The 23,180-nt window shown below is 38.7% G+C and overlaps 1 protein-coding gene across 2 annotated transcripts in view; it reads left to right on the top strand.

Moving 5' to 3' along the window:
• STOML3 (stomatin like 3) overlaps nt 1–22,319 on the top strand; it is a 67,090-nt gene extending 44,771 nt beyond the window's left edge. For both annotated transcript variants that reach the window (XM_073662576.1, XM_073662575.1), the window contains 2 exons: nt 17,392–17,526; nt 20,682–22,319. In XM_073662576.1, coding sequence (XP_073518677.1) covers nt 17,392–17,526; nt 20,682–20,870 — 324 coding nt within the window. In that variant the 3' untranslated portion in view covers nt 20,871–22,319. The remainder of the gene's footprint in view (nt 1–17,391; nt 17,527–20,681) is intronic.
• The last annotated feature ends 861 nt before the right edge of the window (nt 22,320–23,180 follow it).

Genomic DNA, 23,180 nt, shown 5'->3' with positions numbered 1-23,180 from the left:
CCTGTACTGTGACATCACTGTGTTTATTATCTCAGTACTGTGACATCACTGTGTGTATTATCTCTGTACTGTGACATCACTGTTTATTATCCCTGTACTGTGACATCACTGTGTTTATTTTCTCTGTACTGTGACATCACTGTGTTTATTATCTATGTACTGTGACATCACTGTCTTTATTTTTCCTGTACTGTGATATCATGGTTTATTATCTCTGTACTGTGATATTATGGTTTATTATTCCTGTACTGTGACATCACTGTGTTTATTATCTCTTTACTGTGACATCACTGTGTGTACTATCTCTGTACTGTGACATCACTGTGTTTATTATCCCTGTACTGTGACATCACTGTGTTTATTATCCCTGTACTGTGACATCACTGTGTTTATTATCTCTGTCCTGTGACATCACTGTGTTTATTATCTCTGTACTGTGACATCACTGTGTGTATTATCTCTGTACTGTGACATTACTGTGTATATTATCCCTGTACTGTGATATCACTGTGTGTATTCTCTGTACTGTAACATCACTGTGTGTATTATCTCTGTACTGTGACATCACTGTGTATATTATCCCTGTACTGTGATATCACTGTGTGTATTATCTCTGTACTGTGACATCACTGTGTTTATTATCTCTGTACTGTGACATCACTGTGTTTATTATCTCTGTACTGTGACATCACTGTGTTTATTATCTCTGTACTGTGACATCACTGTGTTTATTAACTCTGTACTGTGACATCACTGTTTATTATCCCTGTACTGTGACATCACTGTGTTTATTATCTCTGTACTGTGACATCACTGTGTTTATTTTCTATGTACTGTGACATCGCTGTATTTATTATCTCTGTACTGTGACATCACTGTGTGTATTATCTCTGTACTGTGACATCATTGTTTATTATCGTTGAACTGTGACATCAATGTGTTTATTATCCCTGTACTGTGACATCACTGTGTTTATTATCTCAGTACTGTGACATCACTGTGTGTATTATCTCTGTACTGTGACATCACTGTTTGTTATCCCTGTACGGTGACATCACTGTGTTTATTTTCTCTGTACTGTGACACCACTGTGTTTATTTTCTATGTACTGTGACATCACTGTCTTTATTTTTCCTGTACTGTGATATCATGGTTTATTATCTCTGTACTGTGATATTATGGTTTATTATTCCTGTACTGTGACATCACTGTGTTTATTATCTCTTTACTGTGACATCACTGTGTGTACTATCTCTCTACTGTGACATCACTGTGTTTATTATCCCTGTAATGTGACATCACTGTGTTTATTATCTCTGTACTGTGACATCGCTGTGTGTATTATCTCTGTACTGTGACATCACTGTTTATTATCTCTGAACTGTGACATCACTGTGTATATTATCCCTGTACTGTGATATCACTGTGTGTATTATCTCTGTACTGTGACATCACTGTGTTTATTATCTCTGTACTGTGACATCACTGTGTTTACTATCTCTGTACTGCGACATCACTATGGTTATTATCCCTGTACTGTGACATCACTGTGTGTATTATCTCTGTACTGTGACATCACTGTGTTTATTATCCCTGTACTGTGACATCACTGTGCTTATTATCTCTGTACTGTGATATCACTATGGTTATTATCCCTGTACTGTGATATCACTGTTTATTATCTCTGTACTGTGAGATCATTGTGTGTATTATCCCTGTACTGTGACATCACTGTGTTTATTATCTCTGTACTGTGACATCACTGTGTTTATTATCTCTGTACTGTGACATCGCTGTGTGTATTATCTCTGTACTGTGACATCACTGTTTATTATCTCTGAACTGTGACATCACTGTGTTTATTATCCCTGTACTGTGACATCACTGTTTATTATCTCAGTACTGTGACATCACTGTGTGTATTATCTCTGTACTGTGACATCACTGTGTTTATTATCTCTGTACTGTGACATCACTGTGTTTATTATCTCTGTACTGTGACATCACTATGTTTATTATCTCTGTACTGTGACATCACTGTGTTTATTAACTCTGTACTGTGACATCACTGTTTATTATCCCTGTACTGTGACATCACTGTGTTTATTATCTCTGTACTGTGACATCACTGTATTTATTTTCTATGTACTGTGACATCACTGTGTTTATTATCTCTTTACTGTGACATCACTGTGTGTATTATCTCTGTACTGTGACATCATTGTTTATTATCGTTGAACTGTGACATCAATGTGTTTATTATCCCTGTACTGTGACATCACTGTGTTTATTATCTCAGTACTGTGACATCACTGTGTGTATTATCTCTGTACTGTGACATCACTGTTTATTATCCCTGTACTGTGACATCACTGTGTTTATTTTCTCTGTACTGTGACATCACTGTGTTTATTATCTATGTACTGTGACATCACTGTCTTTATTTTTCCTGTACTGTGATATCATGGTTTATTATCTCTGTACTGTGATATTATGGTTTATTATTCCTGTACTGTGACATCACTGTGTTTATTATCTCTTTACTGTGACATCACTGTGTGTACTATCTCTGTACTGTGACATCACTGTGTTTATTATAACTGTACTGTGACATCACTGTGTTTATTATCCCTGTACTGTGACATCACTGTGTTTATTATCTCTGTCCTGTGACATCACTGTGTTTATTATCTCTGTACTGTGACATCACTGTGTGTATTATCTCTGTACTGTGACATTACTGTGTATATTATCCCTGTACTGTGATATCACTGTGTGTATTCTCTGTACTGTAACATCACTGTGTGTATTATCTCTGTACTGTGACATCACTGTGTATATTATCCCTGTACTGTGATATCACTGTGTGTATTATCTCTGTACTGTGACATCACTGTGTTTATTATCTCTGTACTGTGACATCACTGTGTTTATTATCTCTGTACTGTGACATCACTGTGTTTATTATCTCTGTACTGTGACATCACTGTGTTTATTAACTCTGTACTGTGACATCACTGTTTATTATCCCTGTACTGTGACATCACTGTGTTTATTATCTCTGTACTGTGACATCACTGTGTTTATTTTCTATGTACTGTGACATCGCTGTGTTTATTATCTCTGTACTGTGACATCACTGTGTGTATTATCTCTGTACTGTGACATCATTGTTTATTATCGTTGAACTGTGACATCAATGTGTTTATTATCCCTGTACTGTGACATCACTGTGTTTATTATCTCAGTACTGTGACATCACTGTGTGTATTATCTCTGTACTGTGACATCACTGTTTATTATCCCTGTACTGTGACATCACTGTGTTTATTTTCTCTGTACTGTGACACCACTGTGTTTATTATCTATGTACTGTGACATCACTGTCTTTATTTTTCCTGTACTGTGATATCATGGTTTATTATCTCTGTACTGTGATATTATGGTTTATTATTCCTGTACTGTGACATCACTGTGTTTATTATCTCTTTACTGTGACATCACTGTGTGTACTATCTCTCTACTGTGACATCACTGTGTTTTTTATCCCTGTACTGTGACATCACTGTGTTTATTATCTCTGTACTGTGACATCGCTGTGTGTATTATCTCTGTACTGTGACATCACTGTTTATTATCTCTGAACTGTGACATCACTGTGTATATTATCCCTGTACTGTGATATCACTGTGTGTATTATCTCTGTACTGTGACATCACTGTGTTTATTATCTCTGTACTGTGACATCACTGTGTTTACTATCTCTGTACTGCGACATCACTATGGTTATTATCCCTGTACTGTGACATCACTGTGTGTATTATCTCTGTACTGTGACATCACTGTGTTTATTATCCCTGTACTGTGACATCACTGTGCTTATTATCTCTGTACTGTGATATCACTATGGTTATTATCCCTGTACTGTGATATCACTGTTTATTATCTCTGTACTGTGAGATCATTGTGTGTATTATCCCTGTACTGTGACATCACTGTGTTTATCTCTGTACTGTGACATCACTGTGTTTATTATCTCTGTACTGTGACATCGCTGTGTGTATTATCTCTGTACTGTGACATCACTGTTTATTATCTCTGAACTGTGACATCACTGTGTTTATTATCTCTGTACTGTGACATCACTGTTTATTATCTCAGTACTGTGACATCACTGTGTGTATTATCTCTGTACTGTGACATCACTGTGTTTATTATCTCTGTACTGTGACATCACTGTGTTTATTATCTCTGTACTGTGACATCACTATGTTTATTATCTCTGTACTGTGACATCACTGTGTTTATTAACTCTGTACTGTGACATCACTGTTTATTATCCCTGTACTGTGACATCACTGTGTTTATTATCTCTGTACTGTGACATCACTGTATTTATTTTCTATGTACTGTGACATCACTGTGTTTATTATCTCTTTACTGTGACATCACTGTGTGTATTATCTCTGTACTGTGACATCATTGTTTATTATCGTTGAACTGTGACATCAATGTGTTTATTATCCCTGTACTGTGACATCACTGTGTTTATTATCTCAGTACTGTGACATCACTGTGTGTATTATCTCTGTACTGTGACATCACTGTTTATTATCCCTGTACTGTGACATCACTGTGTTTATTTTCTCTGTACTGTGACATCACTGTGTTTATTATCTATGTACTGTGACATCACTGTCTTTATTTTTCCTGTACTGTGATATCATGGTTTATTATCTCTGTACTGTGATATTATGGTTTATTATTCCTGTACTGTGACATCACTGTGTTTATTATCTCTTTACTGTGACATCACTGTGTGTACTATCTCTCTACTGTGACATCACTGTGTTTATTATCCCTGTAATGTGACATCACTGTGTTTATTATCTCTGTCCTGTGACATCACTGTGTTTATTATCTCTGTACTGTGACATCACTGTGTGTATTATCTCTGTACTGTGACATTACTGTGTATATTATCCCTGTACTGTGATATCACTGTGTGTATTCTCTGTACTGTAACATCACTGTGTGTATTATCTCTGTACTGTGACATCACTGTGTATATTATCCCTGTACTGTGATATCACTGTGTGTATTATCTCTGCACTGTGTCATCACTATGTTTATTATCTCTGTAATGTGACATCACTGTGTTTACTATCTCTGTACTGCGACATCACTATGGTTATTATCCCTGTACTGTGACATCACTGTGTTTATTATCCCTGTACTGTGACATCACTGTGTTTATTATCCCTGTACTGTGACATCACTGTGTTTATTATCTCTGTACTGTGACATCACTATGGTTATTATACCTGTACTGTGATATCACTGTTTATTATCTCGGTACTGTGAGATCATTGTGTGTATTATCCCTGTACTGTGACATCACTGTGTTTATTATCTCAGTACTGTGACATCACTGTGTGTATTATCTCTGTACTGTGACATCACTGTTTATTATCCCTGTACTGTGACATCACTGTGTTTATTTTCTCTGTACTGTGACATCACTGTGTTTATTATCTATGTACTGTGACATCACTGTCTTTATTTTTCCTGTACTGTGATATCATGGTTTATTATCTCTGTTCTGTTATATTATGGTTTATTATTCCTGTACTGTGACATCACTGTGTGTATTATCTCTTTACTGTGACATCACTGTGTGTATTATCTCTGTACTGTGACATCACTGTGTTTATTATCCCTGTACTGTGACATCACTCTGTTTATTATCCCTGTACTGTGACATCACTGTTTATTATCTCTGTCCTGTGACATCACTGTGTTTATTATTTCTGTACTATGAGATCACTGTTTATTATCTCTGTACTGTGACATCAATGTGTGTATTATCTCTGTACTGTGACATCATTGTGTTTATCTCAGTACTGTGACATCACTGTGTGTATTATCTCTGTACTGTGACATCACTGTGTTTATTATCCCTGTACTGTGATATCATGGTTTATTATCCCTGTACTGTGACATCACTATGTTTTCTATCCCTGTACTGTGACATCACTGTGTGTATTATCCCTGTACTGTGACATCACTGTGTCTATTATCCCTGTACTGTGATATCACTGTGTGTATTATCTCTGTACTGTGACATCACTGTGTGTATTATCTCTGTACTGTGACATCACTGTGTTTATTATCTCTGTACTGTGACATCACTGTGTTTATTATCTCTGTACTGTGACATCACTGTGTGTATTATCTCTGTACTGTGACATCACTGTGTTTACTATCTCTGCACTGTGACATCACTGTGTTTATTGTCTCTGTACTGTGACATCACTGTGTTTTTGATCCCTGTACTGTGACATCACTGTGTTTATTATCCCCGTACTGTGACAACACTGCGTTTATTATCTCTGTACGGTGACATCACTATGTCTATTATCTCTGTACTGTGACATCACTATGTTTATTATCTCTGTACTGTGACATCACTGTGTGTATTATCTCTGTACTGTGACATCACTGTGTTTATTATCTCTGTACTGTGACATCACTGTGTTTATTATCTCTGTACTGTGACATCACTATGTTTATTATCTCTGTACTGTGACATCACTGTGTTTATTAACTCTGTACTGTGACATCACTGTTTATTATCCCTGTACTGTGACATCACTGTGTTTATTATCTCTGTACTGTGACATCACTGTATTTATTTTCTATGTACTGTGACATCACTGTGTTTATTATCTCTTTACTGTGACATCACTGTGTGTATTATCTCTGTACTGTGACATCATTGTTTATTATCGTTGAACTGTGACATCAATGTGTTTATTATCCCTGTACTGTGACATCACTGTGTTTATTATCTCAGTACTGTGACATCACTGTGTTTATTATCTCTGTACTGTGACATCACTGTGTTTATTAACTCTGTACTGTGACATCACTGTTTATTATCCCTGTACTGTGACATCACTGTGTTTATTATCTCTGTACTGTGACATCACTGTGTTTATTTTCTATGTACTGTGACATCGCTGTGTTTATTATCTCTGTACTGTGACATCACTGTGTGTATTATCTCTGTACTGTGACATCATTGTTTATTATCGTTGAACTGTGACATCAATGTGTTTATTATCCCTGTACTGTGACATCACTGTGTTTATTATCTCAGTACTGTGACATCACTGTGTGTATTATCTCTGTACTGTGACATCACTGTTTATTATCCCTGTACTGTGACATCACTGTGTTTATTTTCTCTGTACTGTGACACCACTGTGTTTATTATCTATGTACTGTGACATCACTGTCTTTATTTTTCCTGTACTGTGATATCATGGTTTATTATCTCTGTACTGTGATATTATGGTTTATTATTCCTGTACTGTGACATCACTGTGTTTATTATCTCTTTACTGTGACATCACTGTGTGTACTATCTCTCTACTGTGACATCACTGTGTTTATTATCCCTGTAATGTGACATCACTGTGTTTATTATCTCTGTACTGTGACATCGCTGTGTGTATTATCTCTGTACTGTGACATCACTGTTTATTATCTCTGAACTGTGACATCACTGTGTATATTATCCCTGTACTGTGATATCACTGTGTGTATTATCTCTGTACTGTGACATCACTGTGTTTATTATCTCTGTACTGTGACATCACTGTGTTTACTATCTCTGTACTGCGACATCACTATGGTTATTATCCCTGTACTGTGACATCACTGTGTGTATTATCTCTGTACTGTGACATCACTGTGTTTATTATCCCTGTACTGTGACATCACTGTGCTTATTATCTCTGTACTGTGATATCACTTTGGTTATTATCCCTGTACTGTGATATCACTGTTTATTATCTCTGTACTGTGAGATCATTGTGTGTATTATCCCTGTACTGTGACATCACTGTGTTTATTATCTCTGTACTGTGACATCACTGTGTTTATTATCTCTGTACTGTGATATCACTGTGTGTATTATCTCTGTACTGTGACATCACTGTTTATTATCTCTGAACTGTGACATCACTGTGTTTATTATCCCTGTACTGTGACATCACTGTTTATTATCTCAGTACTGTGACATCACTGTGTGTATTATCTCTGTACTGTGACATCACTGTGTTTATTATCTCTGTACTGTGACATCACTGTGTTTATTATCTCTGTACTGTGACATCACTATGTTTATTATCTCTGTACTGTGACATCACTGTGTTTATTAACTCTGTACTGTGACATCACTGTTTATTATCCCTGTACTGTGACATCACTGTGTTTATTATCTCTGTACTGTGACATCACTGTATTTATTTTCTATGTACTGTGACATCACTGTGTTTATTATCTCTTTACTGTGACATCACTGTGTGTATTATCTCTGTACTGTGACATCATTGTTTATTATCGTTGAACTGTGACATCAATGTGTTTATTATCCCTGTACTGTGACATCACTGTGTTTATTATCTCAGTACTGTGACATCACTGTGTGTATTATCTCTGTACTGTGACATCACTGTTTATTATCCCTGTACTGTGACATCACTGTGTTTATTTTCTCTGTACTGTGACATCACTGTGTTTATTATCTATGTACTGTGACATCACTGTCTTTATTTTTCCTGTACTGTGATATCATGGTTTATTATCTCTGTACTGTGATATTATGGTTTATTATTCCTGTACTGTGACATCACTGTGTTTATTATCTCTTTACTGTGACATCACTGTGTGTACTATCTCTGTACTGTGACATCACTGTGTTTATTATCCCTGTACTGTGACATCACTGTGTTTATTATCCCTGTACTGTGACATCACTGTGTTTATTATCTCTGTCCTGTGACATCACTGTGTTTATTATCTCTGTACTGTGACATCACTGTGTGTATTATCTCTGTACTGTGACATTACTGTGTATATTATCCCTGTACTGTGATATCACTGTGTGTATTCTCTGTACTGTAACATCACTGTGTGTATTATCTCTGTACTGTGACATCACTGTGTATATTATCCCTGTACTGTGATATCACTGTGTGTATTATCTCTGTACTGTGACATCACTGTGTTTATTATCTCTGTACTGTGACATCACTGTGTTTATTATCTCTGTACTGTGACATCACTGTGTTTATTATCTCTGTACTGTGACATCACTGTGTTTATTAACTCTGTACTGTGACATCACTGTTTATTATCCCTGTACTGTGACATCACTGTGTTTATTATCTCTGTACTGTGACATCACTGTGTTTATTTTCTATGTACTGTGACATCGCTGTGTTTATTATCTCTGTACTGTGACATCACTGTGTGTATTATCTCTGTACTGTGACATCATTGTTTATTATCGTTGAACTGTGACATCAATGTGTTTATTATCCCTGTACTGTGACATCACTGTGTTTATTATCTCAGTACTGTGACATCACTGTGTGTATTATCTCTGTACTGTGACATCACTGTTTATTATCCCTGTACTGTGACATCACTGTGTTTATTTTCTCTGTACTGTGACACCACTGTGTTTATTATCTATGTACTGTGACATCACTGTCTTTATTTTTCCTGTACTGTGATATCATGGTTTATTATCTCTGTACTGTGATATTATGGTTTATTATTCCTGTACTGTGACATCACTGTGTTTATTATCTCTTTACTGTGACATCACTGTGTGTACTATCTCTCTACTGTGACATCACTGTGTTTATTATCCCTGTACTGTGACATCACTGTGTTTATTATCTCTGTACTGTGACATCGCTGTGTGTATTATCTCTGTACTGTGACATCACTGTTTATTATCTCTGAACTGTGACATCACTGTGTATATTATTCCTGTACTGTGATATCACTGTGTGTATTATCTCTGTACTGTGACATCACTGTGTTTATTATCTCTGTACTGTGACATCACTGTGTTTACTATCTCTGTACTGCGACATCACTATGGTTATTATCCCTGTACTGTGACATCACTGTGTGTATTATCTCTGTACTGTGACATCACTGTGTTTATTATCCCTGTACTGTGACATCACTGTGCTTATTATCTCTGTACTGTGATATCACTATGGTTATTATCCCTGTACTGTGATATCACTGTTTATTATCTCTGTACTGTGAGATCATTGTGTGTATTATCCCTGTACTGTGACATCACTGTGTTTATTATCTCTGTACTGTGACATCACTGTGTTTATTATCTCTGTACTGTGACATCGCTGTGTGTATTATCTCTGTACTGTGACATCACTGTTTATTATATCTGAACTGTGACATCACTGTGTTTATTATCCCTGTACTGTGACATCACTGTTTATTATCTCAGTACTGTGACATCACTGTGTGTATTATCTCTATACTGTGACATCACTGTGTTTATTATCTCTGTACTGTGACATCACTGTGTTTATTATCTCTGTACTGTGACATCACTATGTTTATTATCTCTGTACTGTGACATCACTGTGTTTATTAACTCTGTACTGTGACATCACTGTTTATTATCCCTGTACTGTGACATCACTGTGTTTATTATCTCTGTACTGTGACATCACTGTATTTATTTTCTATGTACTGTGACATCACTGTGTTTATTATCTCTTTACTGTGACATCACTGTGTGTATTATCTCTGTACTGTGACATCATTGTTTATTATCGTTGAACTGTGACATCAATGTGTTTATTATCCCTGTACTGTGACATCACTGTGTTTATTATCTCAGTACTGTGACATCACTGTGTGTATTATCTCTGTACTGTGACATCACTGTTTATTATCCCTGTACTGTGACATCACTGTGTTTATTTTCTCTGTACTGTGACATCACTGTGTTTATTATCTATGTACTGTGACATCACTGTCTTTATTTTTCCTGTACTGTGATATCATGGTTTATTATCTCTGTACTGTGATATTATGGTTTATTATTCCTGTACTGTGACATCACTGTGTTTATTATCTCTTTACTGTGACATCACTGTGTGTACTATCTCTGTACTGTGACATCACTGTGTTTATTATCCCTGTACTGTGACATCACTGTGTTTATTATCCCTGTACTGTGACATCACTGTGTTTATTATCTCTGTCCTATGACATCACTGTGTTTATTATCTCTGTACTGTGACATCACTGTGTGTATTATCTCTGTACTGTGACATTACTGTGTATATTATCCCTGTACTGTGATATCACTGTGTGTATTCTCTGTACTGTAACATCACTGTGTATATTATCCCTGTACTGTGATATCACTGTGTGTATTATCTCTGCACTGTGTCATCACTGTGTTTATTATCTCTGTAATGTGACATCACTGTGTTTACTATCTCTGTACTGCGACATCACTATGGTTATTATCCCTGTACTGTGACATCACTGTGTTTATTATCCCTGTACTGTGACATCACTGTGTTTATAATCCCTGTACTGTGACATCACTGTGTTTATTATCTCTGTACTGTGACATCACTATGGTTATTATCCCTGTACTGTGATATCACTGTTTATTATCTCGGTACTGTGAGATCATTGTGTGTATTATCCCTGTACTGTGACATCACTGTGTTTATTATCTCAGTACTGTGACATCACTGTGTGTATTATCTCTGTACTGTGACATCACTGTTTATTATCCCTGTACTGTGACATCACTGTGTTTATTTTCTCTGTACTGTGACATCACTGTGTTTATTATCTATGTACTGTGACATCACTGTCTTTATTTTTCCTGTACTGTGATATCATGGTTTATTATCTCTGTTCTGTTATATTATGGTTTATTATTCCTGTACTGTGACATCACTGTGTGTATTATCTCTTTACTGTGACATCACTGTGTGTATTATCTCTGTACTGTGACATCACTGTGTTTATTATCCCTGTACTGTGACATCACTGTGTTTATTATTTCTGTACTATGAGATCACTGTTTATTATCTCTGTATTGTGACATCAATGTGTGTATAATCTCTGTACTGTGACATCATTGTGTTTATCTCAGTACTGTGACATCACTGTGTGTATTATCTCTGTACTGTGACATCACTGTGTTTATTATCCCTGTACTGTGATATCATGGTTTATTATCCCTGTACTGTGACATCACTATGTTTTCTATCCCTGTACTGTGACATCACTGTGTGTATTATCCCTGTACTGTGACATCACTGTGTCTATTATCCCTGTACTGTGATATCACTGTGTGTATTATCTCTGTACTGTGACATCACTGTGTATTATCTCTGTACTGTGACATCACTGTGTTTATTATCTCTGTACTGTGACATCACTGTGTTTATTATCTCTGTACTGTGACATCACTGTGTGTATTATCTCTGTACTGTGACATCACTGTGTTTACTATCTCTGCACTGTGACATCACTGTGTTTATTGTCTCTGTACTGTGACATCACTGTGTTTTTGATCCCTGTACTGTGACATCACTGTGTTTATTATCCCCGTACTGTGACAACACTGCGTTTATTATCTCTGTACGGTGACATCACTATGTCTATTATCTCTGTACTGTGACATCACTATGTTTATTATCTCTGTACTGTGACATCACTGTGTTTATTATCTCTGTACTGTGACATCACTGTGTTTATTATCTCTGTACTGTGACAGCACTATGTTTTCTATCTCTGTACTGTGACATCACTGTGTTTATTATCTCTGTACTGTGACATCACTGTGTATATTATCCCTGTACTGTGATATCACTGTGTGTATTATCTCTGTACTGTGACATCACTGTGTGTATTATCTCTGTACTGTGACATCACTGTGTATATTACCCCTGTACTATAATATCGCTGTGTGTATTATCTCTGTACTGTGACATCACTGTGTTTATTATCTCTGTACTGTGACATCACTGTGTTTACTATCTCTGTACTGTGACATCACTATGGTTATTATCCCTGTACTGTGACATCACTGTATGTATTATCTCTGTACTGTGACATCACTGTGTTTATTATCCATGTACTGTGACATCACTGTGTTTATTATCCCTGTACTGTGACATCACTGTGTGTATTATCTCTGTACTGTGACATCACTATGGTTATTATCCCTGTACTGTAACATCACTGTTTATTATCTCAGTACTGTGACATCACTGTGTGTATTATCTCTGTACTGTGACATCACTGTGCTTATTATCTTTGTACTGTGACATCACTGTGTTTATTATCTCTGTACTATGACATCACTGTGTTTATTATTTCTGTACTGTGACATCACTGTGTTTATTATCCCTGTACTGTGATATCATGGTTTATTATCCCTGTACTGTGACATCACTACGTTTTCTATCCCTGTACTGTGACATTACTGTGTGTATTATCCCTGTACTCTGACATCATTGTGTCTATTATTCCTGTACTGTGATATCACTGTGTGTATTATCTCTGTACTGTGATATCACTGTGTTTATTATCTCTGTACTGTGACATCACTGTTTATTATCCCTGTACTGTGACATCACTGTGTGTATTCTCTGTACTGTAACATCACTGTGTGTATTATCTCTGTACTGTGACATCACTGTGTATATTATCCCTGTACTGTGATATCACTGTGTGTATTATCTCTGTACTGTGACATCACTGTGTTTATTATCTCTGTACTGTGACATCACTGTGTTTACTATCTCTGTACTGCGACATCACTATGGTTATTATCCCTGTACTGTGACATCACTGTGTGTATTATCTCTGTACTGTGACATCACTGTGTTTATTATCCCTGTACTGTGACATCACTGTGTTTATTATCCCTGTACTGTGATATCATGGTTTATTATTCCTGTACTGTGACATCACTGTGTTTATTATCTCTGTACTGTGACATCACTATGGTTATTATCCCTGTACTGTGATATCACTGTTTATTATCTCTGTACTGTGAGATCATTGTGTGTATTGTCCCTGTACTGTGACATCACTGTGTTTATTATCTCTGTACTGTGACATCACTGTGTTTATTAACTCTGTACTGTGATATCACTGTTTATTATCTCTGTACTGTGAGATCATTGTGTGTATTATCCCTGTACTGTGACATCACTGTGTTTATTATCTCTGTACTGTGACATCACTGTGTTTATTAACTCTGTACTGTGACATCACTGTTTATTATCCCTGTACTGTGACATCACTGTGTTTATTATGTCTGTACTGTGATATCACTGTGTTTATTTTCTATGTACTGTGACATCACTGTGTTTATTATCTCTGTACTGTGACATCACTGTGTGTATTATCTCTGTACTGTGACATCATTGTTTATTATCTTTGAACTGTGACATCAATGTGTTTATTATCCCTGTACTGTGACATCACTGTGTTTATTATCTCAGTGCTGTGACATCACTGTGTGTATTATCTCTGTACTGTGACATCACTGTTTATTATCCCTGTACTGTGACATCACTGTGTTTATTTTCTCTGTACTGTGACATCACTGTGTTTATTATCTATGTACTGTGACATCACTGTCTTTATTTTTCCTGTACTGTGATATCATGGTTTATTATCTCTGTACTGTGATATTATGGTTTATTATTCCTGTACTGTGACATCACTGTGTTTATTATCCCTGTACTGTGACATCACTGTGTGTATTATCTCTGTACTGTGACATCACTGTGTGTATTATCTCTGTACTGTGACATCACTATGTTTACTATCTCTGTACTGTGACATCACTGTGTTTATTATCTCTGTACTGTGACATCACTATGTTTACTATCTCTTTACTGTGACATCAGTGTTTATTATCTCTGTACTGTGACATCACTGCGTGTATTATCTATGTACTGTGACATCACTGTGTGTATTATCTCTGTACTGTGACATCACTGTGTTTATTATTTCTGTACTGTGACATCACTGTTTATTATTCCTGTACTGTGACATCACTGTGTGTATTATCTCTGTTCTGTGACTTCACTGTGTGTATTATCTCTGTACTGTGACATCACTTTGTGTATTATCTCAGTACTGTGACATCACTGTGTTTATTATCCCTGTACTGTGACATCACTGTGTTTATTATCCCTGTACTGTGACATCACTGTGTGTATTATCCCTGTACTGTGACATCACTGTGTGTATTATCCCTGTACTGTGACATCACTGTGTTTATTATCCCTGTACTGTGACATCACTGTGTTTATTATCTCTGTACTGTGACATCACTGTTTATTATCCCTGTACTGTGACATCACTGTTTGTATTATCCCTGTACTGTGACATCACTGTGTGTATTATCCCTGTACTGTGACATCACTGTGTTTATTATCTCACTACTGTGACATCACTGTGTGTATTATCTCTGTACTGTGACATCACTGTGTTTATTATCTCTGCACTGTGACATCACTGTGTTTATTATCTCTGTACTGTGACATCACTGTTTATTATCCCTGTACTGTGACATCACTGTTTGTGTTATCCCTGTACTGTGACATCACTGTGTGTATTATCCCTGTACTGTGACATCACTGTGTTTATTATCTCACTACTGTGACATCACTGTGTGTATTATCTCTGTACTGTGACATCACTGTGTTTATTATCTCTGCACTGTGACATCACTGTGTTTATTATCTCTGTACTGTGACATCACTGTTTATTATCCCTGTACTGTGACATCACTGTGTTTATTATCTCTGTACTGTGACATCACTGTGTTTATTATCTCTGTACTGTGACATCACTGTGTTTATTTTCTATGTACTGTGACATCACTGTGTTTATTATCTCTGTACTGTGACATCACTGTGTGTATTATCTCTTTACTGTGACATCATTGTTTATTATCTTTGAACTGTGACATCAATGTGTTTATTATCCCTGTACTGTGACATCACTGTGTTTATTTTCTCTGTACTGTGACATCACTGTGTTTATTATCTATGTACTGTGACATCACTGTCTTTATTTTTCCTGTACTGTGATATCATGGTTTATTATCTCTGTACTGTGATATTATGGTTTATTATTCCTGTACTGTGACATCACTGTGTTTATTATCTCTTTACTGTGACATCACTGTGTGTATTATCTCTGTACTGTGACATCACTGTATTTATTATCCCTGTACTGTGGCATCACTGTGTTTACTATCTCTGTACTGTGACATCACTGTGTTTATTATCCCTGTACTGTGATATCACTGTGTGTATTATCTCTGTACTGTGACATCACTGTGTGTATTATCTCTGTACTGTGACATCACTATGTTTACTATCTCTGTACTGTGACATCACTGTGTTTATTATCTCTGTACTGTGACATCACTATGTTTACTATCTCTTTACTGTGACATCAGTGTTTATTATCTCTGTACTGTGACATCACTGCGTGTATTATCTCTGTACTGTGACATCACTGTGTGTATTATCTCTGTACTGTGACATCACTGTGTTTAATATTTCTGTTCTGTGACATCACTATGTTTATTATTCCTGTACTGTGACATCACTGTGTGTATTATCTCTGTACTCTGACATCACTGTGTGTATTCTCTGTACTGTGACATCACTGTGTGTATTATCTCTGTACTGTGACATCACTGTGTTTATTATCTCTGTACTGTGACATCACTGTGTGTATTATCTCAGTACTGTGACATCACTGTGTTTATTATCCCTGTACTGTGACATCACTGTGCGTATTATCCCTGTACTGTGACATCACTGTGTGTATTATCCCTGTACTGTGACATCACTGTGTTTATTATCCCTGTACTGTGACATCACTGTGTTTATTATCTCTGTACTGTGACATCACTATGTTTATTATCCCTGTACTGTGACATCACTGTTTGTATTATCCCTGTACTGTGACATCACTGTGTGTATTATCCCTGTACTGTGACATCACTGTGTTTATTATCCCTGTACTGTGACATCACTGTGTTTATTATCTCTGTACTGTGACATCACTATGTTTATTATCCCTGTACTGTGACATCACTGTTTGTATTATCCCTGTACTGTGACATCACTATATGTATTATCTCTGTACTGTGACATCACTATGTTTATTATCTCTGTACTGTGACATCACTGTGTTTATTATCTCTGTACTGTGACATCACTGTGTTTTTGTACTGACGTCACTATATTCATTAACCCTGTGCTGACCTCTCAGTGTTTTCATTATTCATGTGACATACTAACTGTAAAAGTTTGTCCTATGCAGTGACTTCATTGTGCATTTATGGGCTTAACTGCAAAATTATTTAATTTTTAATATTTGGAGATTATGGTCAACTTCTCTTAGCCTGGGCCAATGTGGTCATTCCTGATTACAACTGCAGAGTGATAAAATTGTTCCATTCTTCATGTTTCTTAGTCAATACTCGATAATGCTACACACCAATGGGGAGTGAACGTGGAACGTGTAGAGATGAGGGACGTGCGCCTTCCTGTGCAGATGCAGAGAGCCATGGCTGCCGAGGCAGAAGCGGTGCGAGAGGCCAGAGCCAAGGTAAGTGTCATACTATATAATCTGCAAGCAGCATACATATACCAAGCCCTGGTGAAAAATATATAAAAAAATACACTTTAAGGCTGGCCATACACATTAATTGGTTATTATTCTGCGGACTGCCATTTCAGTCATCTCAATGTTTTTTTTTGTATTTTCAATATAATTCTATCAAATTAATATTCAGAAATGTTTCACTTTTCACAATGTCCATTTAGCTTCCTGCCAGACTCATACTTCATTTTCTGTACAAAAGACTTTTCAGAAGTTTCATTATCATGACAGCCAGGATGGTAACACAGGAGAAACCATCCACAATCATTGATAGGCATAACTCACCTCCTCCTCATCCTGTACAATGAATGATTACACCTCCATATAAAATAGATAACCACAGGATCCACCATTAATATTAGGGGATATCACAGCTCACCTCTTCCCTCTTCCTTCACAATAACCTTTGTTGAGATTAGAGCATGCCCAGTTTATACTAGTATACAAACAGTTTCTAGCTCCGTCTATAGCTAACGTCCATGTAAAGAACTGGAAATGGGAGTCTAATATTAGACCTAGTGGCAAGTGTCAAAATTGGAAGATTTTCTAAAATATAGATAGAGCTGTAAAAAAAAAAAAAAAAAAAAAGGATAAAAAATACATTTCACATAAAGAGCTCATTTAAATATTATGCAATTCTCTGATGACACATTTCATTTAAAAATGTCCAGTTTTTGCTTTTATTATATTCCCGCTGCACTCCTGAGGTCTGTACCAAGGGGGCGGTGCTCACAGGATTCCTCAGGGGCGCATGTTTAGGCTGCTCTGCATTATTACCCTGTGAGCAAAGTCCTCTTGGTAAAGACCATAAAAATTGTGACTAAATAAAAAGGCCCATATCTCTGGAACCGTATAGTGGATTTATAAAAAAAAAAAAACAGGAGTAAAATAAGTACAAAAACAACTGGACACTTTTTACTTGATGGCAGGTCCTTTTAAAACAATTTAATGCAGAAAAAGTCAAGAAAGGTTTGCATTTCAAAGAATTTGGATATTTATTCATCCACTGAGTCGTCAATCTGTTTTTAAAAAATCTAATAGGTTAAATGACTGCAGGATGGTAATGACTGAAGGATAGGACTCGTGCACATGGCCGTATTTTCAGTCCTAGTGTGTTCTGACAAAACATCGGACTGCACTCGGACCAATGTTATTCTATGCGGCGGTGCACATGTCCAATTTTTTTCTCGGATCGAGTCGGACTGACGACAAAAAAATTGCGGCATGCACAAGTTGGATTCGATTATCAGATTGCACTCGGCCATGCAAGTCAATAAGTCCAGGGAAAACATCGGATTGCACTTGGATGACATCTGAGTGCAGTCCAATTTCTACGGACTGACAGAATGGAGAAGATAGAGATGTTTTTTGTTTCATCTTCTCCTCATCCGAAAAAATCGGATCACACCATAATCACACTCTAATACAGGGGTCTCAAACACGTGGCCCGCGGGCCGCATGCGGCCCCTCCGGCTGCTTCTTGCGGCCCGCAGGCACAGACCCCATGACGATCGCGGCTCTCTCCAGCCGTCGCCGGCATCAGCGTTGTAGTCCAGTATATTGCCGCGCAGAGACCGGCTCTCTGCACAGCAATACCGGTGTCAGCCACCGGCCTATCAGAGGCCAGCAGCTGACATCTGCGTCCCAGCGCAGCGGTGTATGACGTCACTGCCATGCGCAGATGTCAGCTGCTGGCCTCTGATAGGCCGGTGGCTGACACCGGTATTGCTGTGCAGAGAGCCGGTCTCTGCGCGGCAATACACTGGACTACAGCGCTGATGTCTGCGGCTGCTGGAGCGAGCCGCGATCGTTACGGGGTCTGTGCCTGCGGGCCACAGGTGCAGAAAGGACGCCGAGGGAACGCAGGACAGGTGAGAATCTTTTTTTTTTTTTCTCTGTCATGTGAAATACAGCACAGGGGACCTGTGCTCAGTATAGGGGGACGGGGACTCTGACCGCAGTATGGGGGGACGGGGACCCTGACCGCAGTATGGGGGGACAGGGACCCTGACCGCAGTATGGGGGGAACCTGGATGTCTGCAAGATAAGGACCAGGATGGGGGACCATGTCTGTAATATGGGCGACCTGGATGGGGGACCATGTCTGTAATATGGGGGACCTGGATGGAGGACCATGTCTGTAATAAGGGGGACCTGGATGGGGGACCATGTCTGTAATATGGGGGACCTAGATGGGAGACCATGTCTGCAATATGAGGGACCATGTCTGCAATATGGGGCACTATGTCTGCAATATGGGGGACCTGGATGGGAGACCATGTCTGCAATACGGGGGACCATGTTTGTAATATGGGGGACCTGGATGGGGGACCATGTCTGCAATATGGGGGACCTGGATGGGAGACCATGTCTGCATTATGGGGAACCTGGATGGGAGACCATGTCTGCAATATGGGGAACCTGGATGGGAGACCATGTCTGCAATATGGGGGACCTGGATGGGAGACCATGTCTGCAGTATGGGGGACCTGGATGGGAGACCATGTCTGCAGTATGGGGGACCTGGATGGGAGACCATGTCTGCAGTATGGGGGACCTGGATGGGAGACCATGTCTGCAGTATGGGGGACCTGGATGGGAGACCATGTCTGCAGTATGGGGGACCTGGATGGGAGAGCATGTCTGCAGTATGGGGGACCTGGATGGGAGAGCATGTCTGCAGTATGGGGGACCTGGATGGGAGACCATGTCTGCAGTATGGGGGACCTGGATGGGAGAGCATGTCTGCAGTATGGGGGACCTGGATGGGAGACCATGTCTGCAGTATGGGGGACCTGTAGGGGAGACCATGTTTGCAAGATGAGGACCAGTTCAAAAGGTGTATAGAAAATAAAATGGTATCACTAAAAATGTCACTTTGTCATGCAAATAATGCGGCCCCCCAAATTAAATGTTTTTCCGTGTGCAGCCAATATGCCCAGCTGAGTTTGAGACCCCTGCTCTAATAACTCTAATCGTAGTGTGATTTGCATAATCTGCCCGATTCTCTCGAATTCACTGGTGTGACCCCAGCCATAGAAACAAATATCAGAGACAGCAATGAATACCATAAACTAACACTCGTGTGTCTACCATTACAGATTGTGGCAGCAGAAGGGGAGATGAATGCCTCTCGAGCCCTGAAAGAAGCCTCCATAGTGATATGTGAATCCCCGGCAGCCCTACAGCTGCGTTACCTGCAGACCCTGAACACCATTGCAACAGAGAACAACTCCACAATTATATTCCCCATCCCCATCGACCTCCTGCAAGGCGTTCTGAAGAAATGATCTGCTGCCAGGCTCTAGGGTAATTGCAGAGGTGGATCTTATGGGATATTCTCTGTACATAGCGGTCGCCTCTGAAAAGTCACATATACATATTCATGCAGGCACACAGCCTATGTAAATAGTGCGCTATGTAAAAATGGATGGGTCTTATATAAGTAATGTAGGATTCTGCAGTCAGTTGTTACATGACTCTACTGGTCGACTGCTTTTCATTTATTGCGCTCAGTATGATTTAACTCTGTTATTTGTTTTTTGTAAATCAAACAATTACCCTATATACTCGAGTATAAGCCGAGTTTTTCAGCATATTTTTTTGTGCTGAAAAAGCCCCCCTCGGCTTATACAGAAATTCCATTGGTGGATAGTAAGGAGGGGGGGTTGGCTGCGGTGGTGGAGGAGCGGGTTGTGGCGGCAGAGGTGCCGCTGCTGCAGCTCCATGTGTGCCCGCTGCTAAAGGAAAATTAATATTCCCTCTTCTCCACTCCCATGGGAGTGGAGAAGAGTGAATATTCATTCTCTTTAGTAGCGGGCAGAGAGGAGCGCTGAGCCGCGACTCCTGACAGTGCCCGCTACTAAAGAGAATGAATATTCACTCTTCTCCACGCCCATTGTCCCGGCGTGGAGAGGAGTGAATATGCTGGCAGCATCAGCAGCTTACATCAGCATCTGAGAGCACATGGCACTGACATCATGCGCTCTCAGATGCTGACATGATCCGCAGCGAGAGAACAGGACGCAGCATTGGAGCAGAGGTGAGGAAGGAAGGTGAGTATAAGTGTTTATTTTTTTATGAGTGTAGTGATGGGGCCATAAATAGCAGGATTAGGGGATGAGAGAGCCACACATGCCAGGATAGCGGGATGAGGGGTCCTATGCATACCAGGATTGGGGAATGAGGGGTCCTATGCATACCAGGATTGGGGAAAGAGGGGTCCTATGCATACCAGGATTGGGGGATGAGGGGTCCTATGCATACCAGGATTGGGGGATGAAGGGTCCTATACATACCAAGATTGGGGGATGAGGGGTCCTATACATACCAGGATTGGGGGATGAGGAGGTCATGCATACCAGGATTGCGGGATGTGGTGACCATGCATACCCGGATTGGGGGATGAGGAGGCCATTCATACCAGGATTGGGGATGAGGGGGCCATGCATATCAGGATTGGGGATGAGGGAGACATGCGTACCAGGATGGGGAAATTTACCAGTAGCTGCCGCATTTCCCACCCTAGGCTTATATTCGAGTCAATAAATTTTCCCAGTTTTTTGTGGTAAAATTAGGTACCTCGGCTTATACTCGGGTCGGCTTATACTCGAGTATATACTGTACTTCAAATTGAGCCTAAATGTTAATAACTATGCAATAAAATAAGATTTGTATTGCTCCAATGCTTGTAAAATATAATAAAAAAGCGACCTTGTCATAAAGCATGATTAAAAATCTCTTTGTATTTGTTGTTTCTCCAGTTTCTTTGCAGGCCTGTACCTGTTCATACTCCTTTCCACGTATCCCCTAAGAGATAGTTGTCAATCTCTAGGAGTGGGATAGATGTCAATCGCTAGGAGTGGGATAGTTGTCAATCTCTAGGAGTGGGATAGTTCTCAACTGTGGCGTAACTATAGTCTGATGGGCACCAGTGCAAGATTTTGACTGGGGCCCCCCGCCACCCTGAATAAATGTTATTATACTTACCAGGGGCGTACAAAGAAGAAGCATAAACGCATTCCCCATAGTCCTCCATATAATATACTGCACAAGCAGAGTATAATGCACCCCATAGTCAACAATAGTAGTATAATGTACCCCATAGACATCTATAGTAGTATAATTCACCCCACAGACATCCATAGTAGTATAATGCACCCCACAGACATCCATAGTAGTATAATGCACCCCATAGACATCCATAGTAGTATAATGCACACCACAGACATCCATAGTAGTATAATGCACTCCATAAACCTCCTTATACTACTATTGCTACTATTGATGTTTATGGGGAGCATTATACTACTATGGATGTCGATGGGGTGCATTATACTACTATAGATGGGGTGCATTATACTACTATGGAAGTTTATGGGGGGCATTATACTACTATGGATGTTTATGGGTAGTATCACACTACTATGGATGTCTATGGGGTGCATTATACTACTATGGATGTTTATGGGGTGCATTATACTACTATGGATGTTTATGGGGTGCATTATACTACTATGGATGTGTATGGGATGCATTATACTAGTATGACTACTATGAATGGGGTGCATTACACTACTATGGATGTTTATGGGGGTGCA

Source organism: Phyllobates terribilis, unplaced genomic scaffold (assembly GCF_046119375.1).
Source record: "Phyllobates terribilis strain yellow unplaced genomic scaffold, ASM4611937v1 Scaffold_2__4_contigs__length_985480577, whole genome shotgun sequence".
In the NCBI taxonomy this organism is placed as follows: Eukaryota; Metazoa; Chordata; class Amphibia; order Anura; family Dendrobatidae; genus Phyllobates; species Phyllobates terribilis.
The sequence above is the reverse complement of the archived record's forward strand: the minus strand, read 5'-3'. Positions and strand labels throughout refer to the sequence as shown.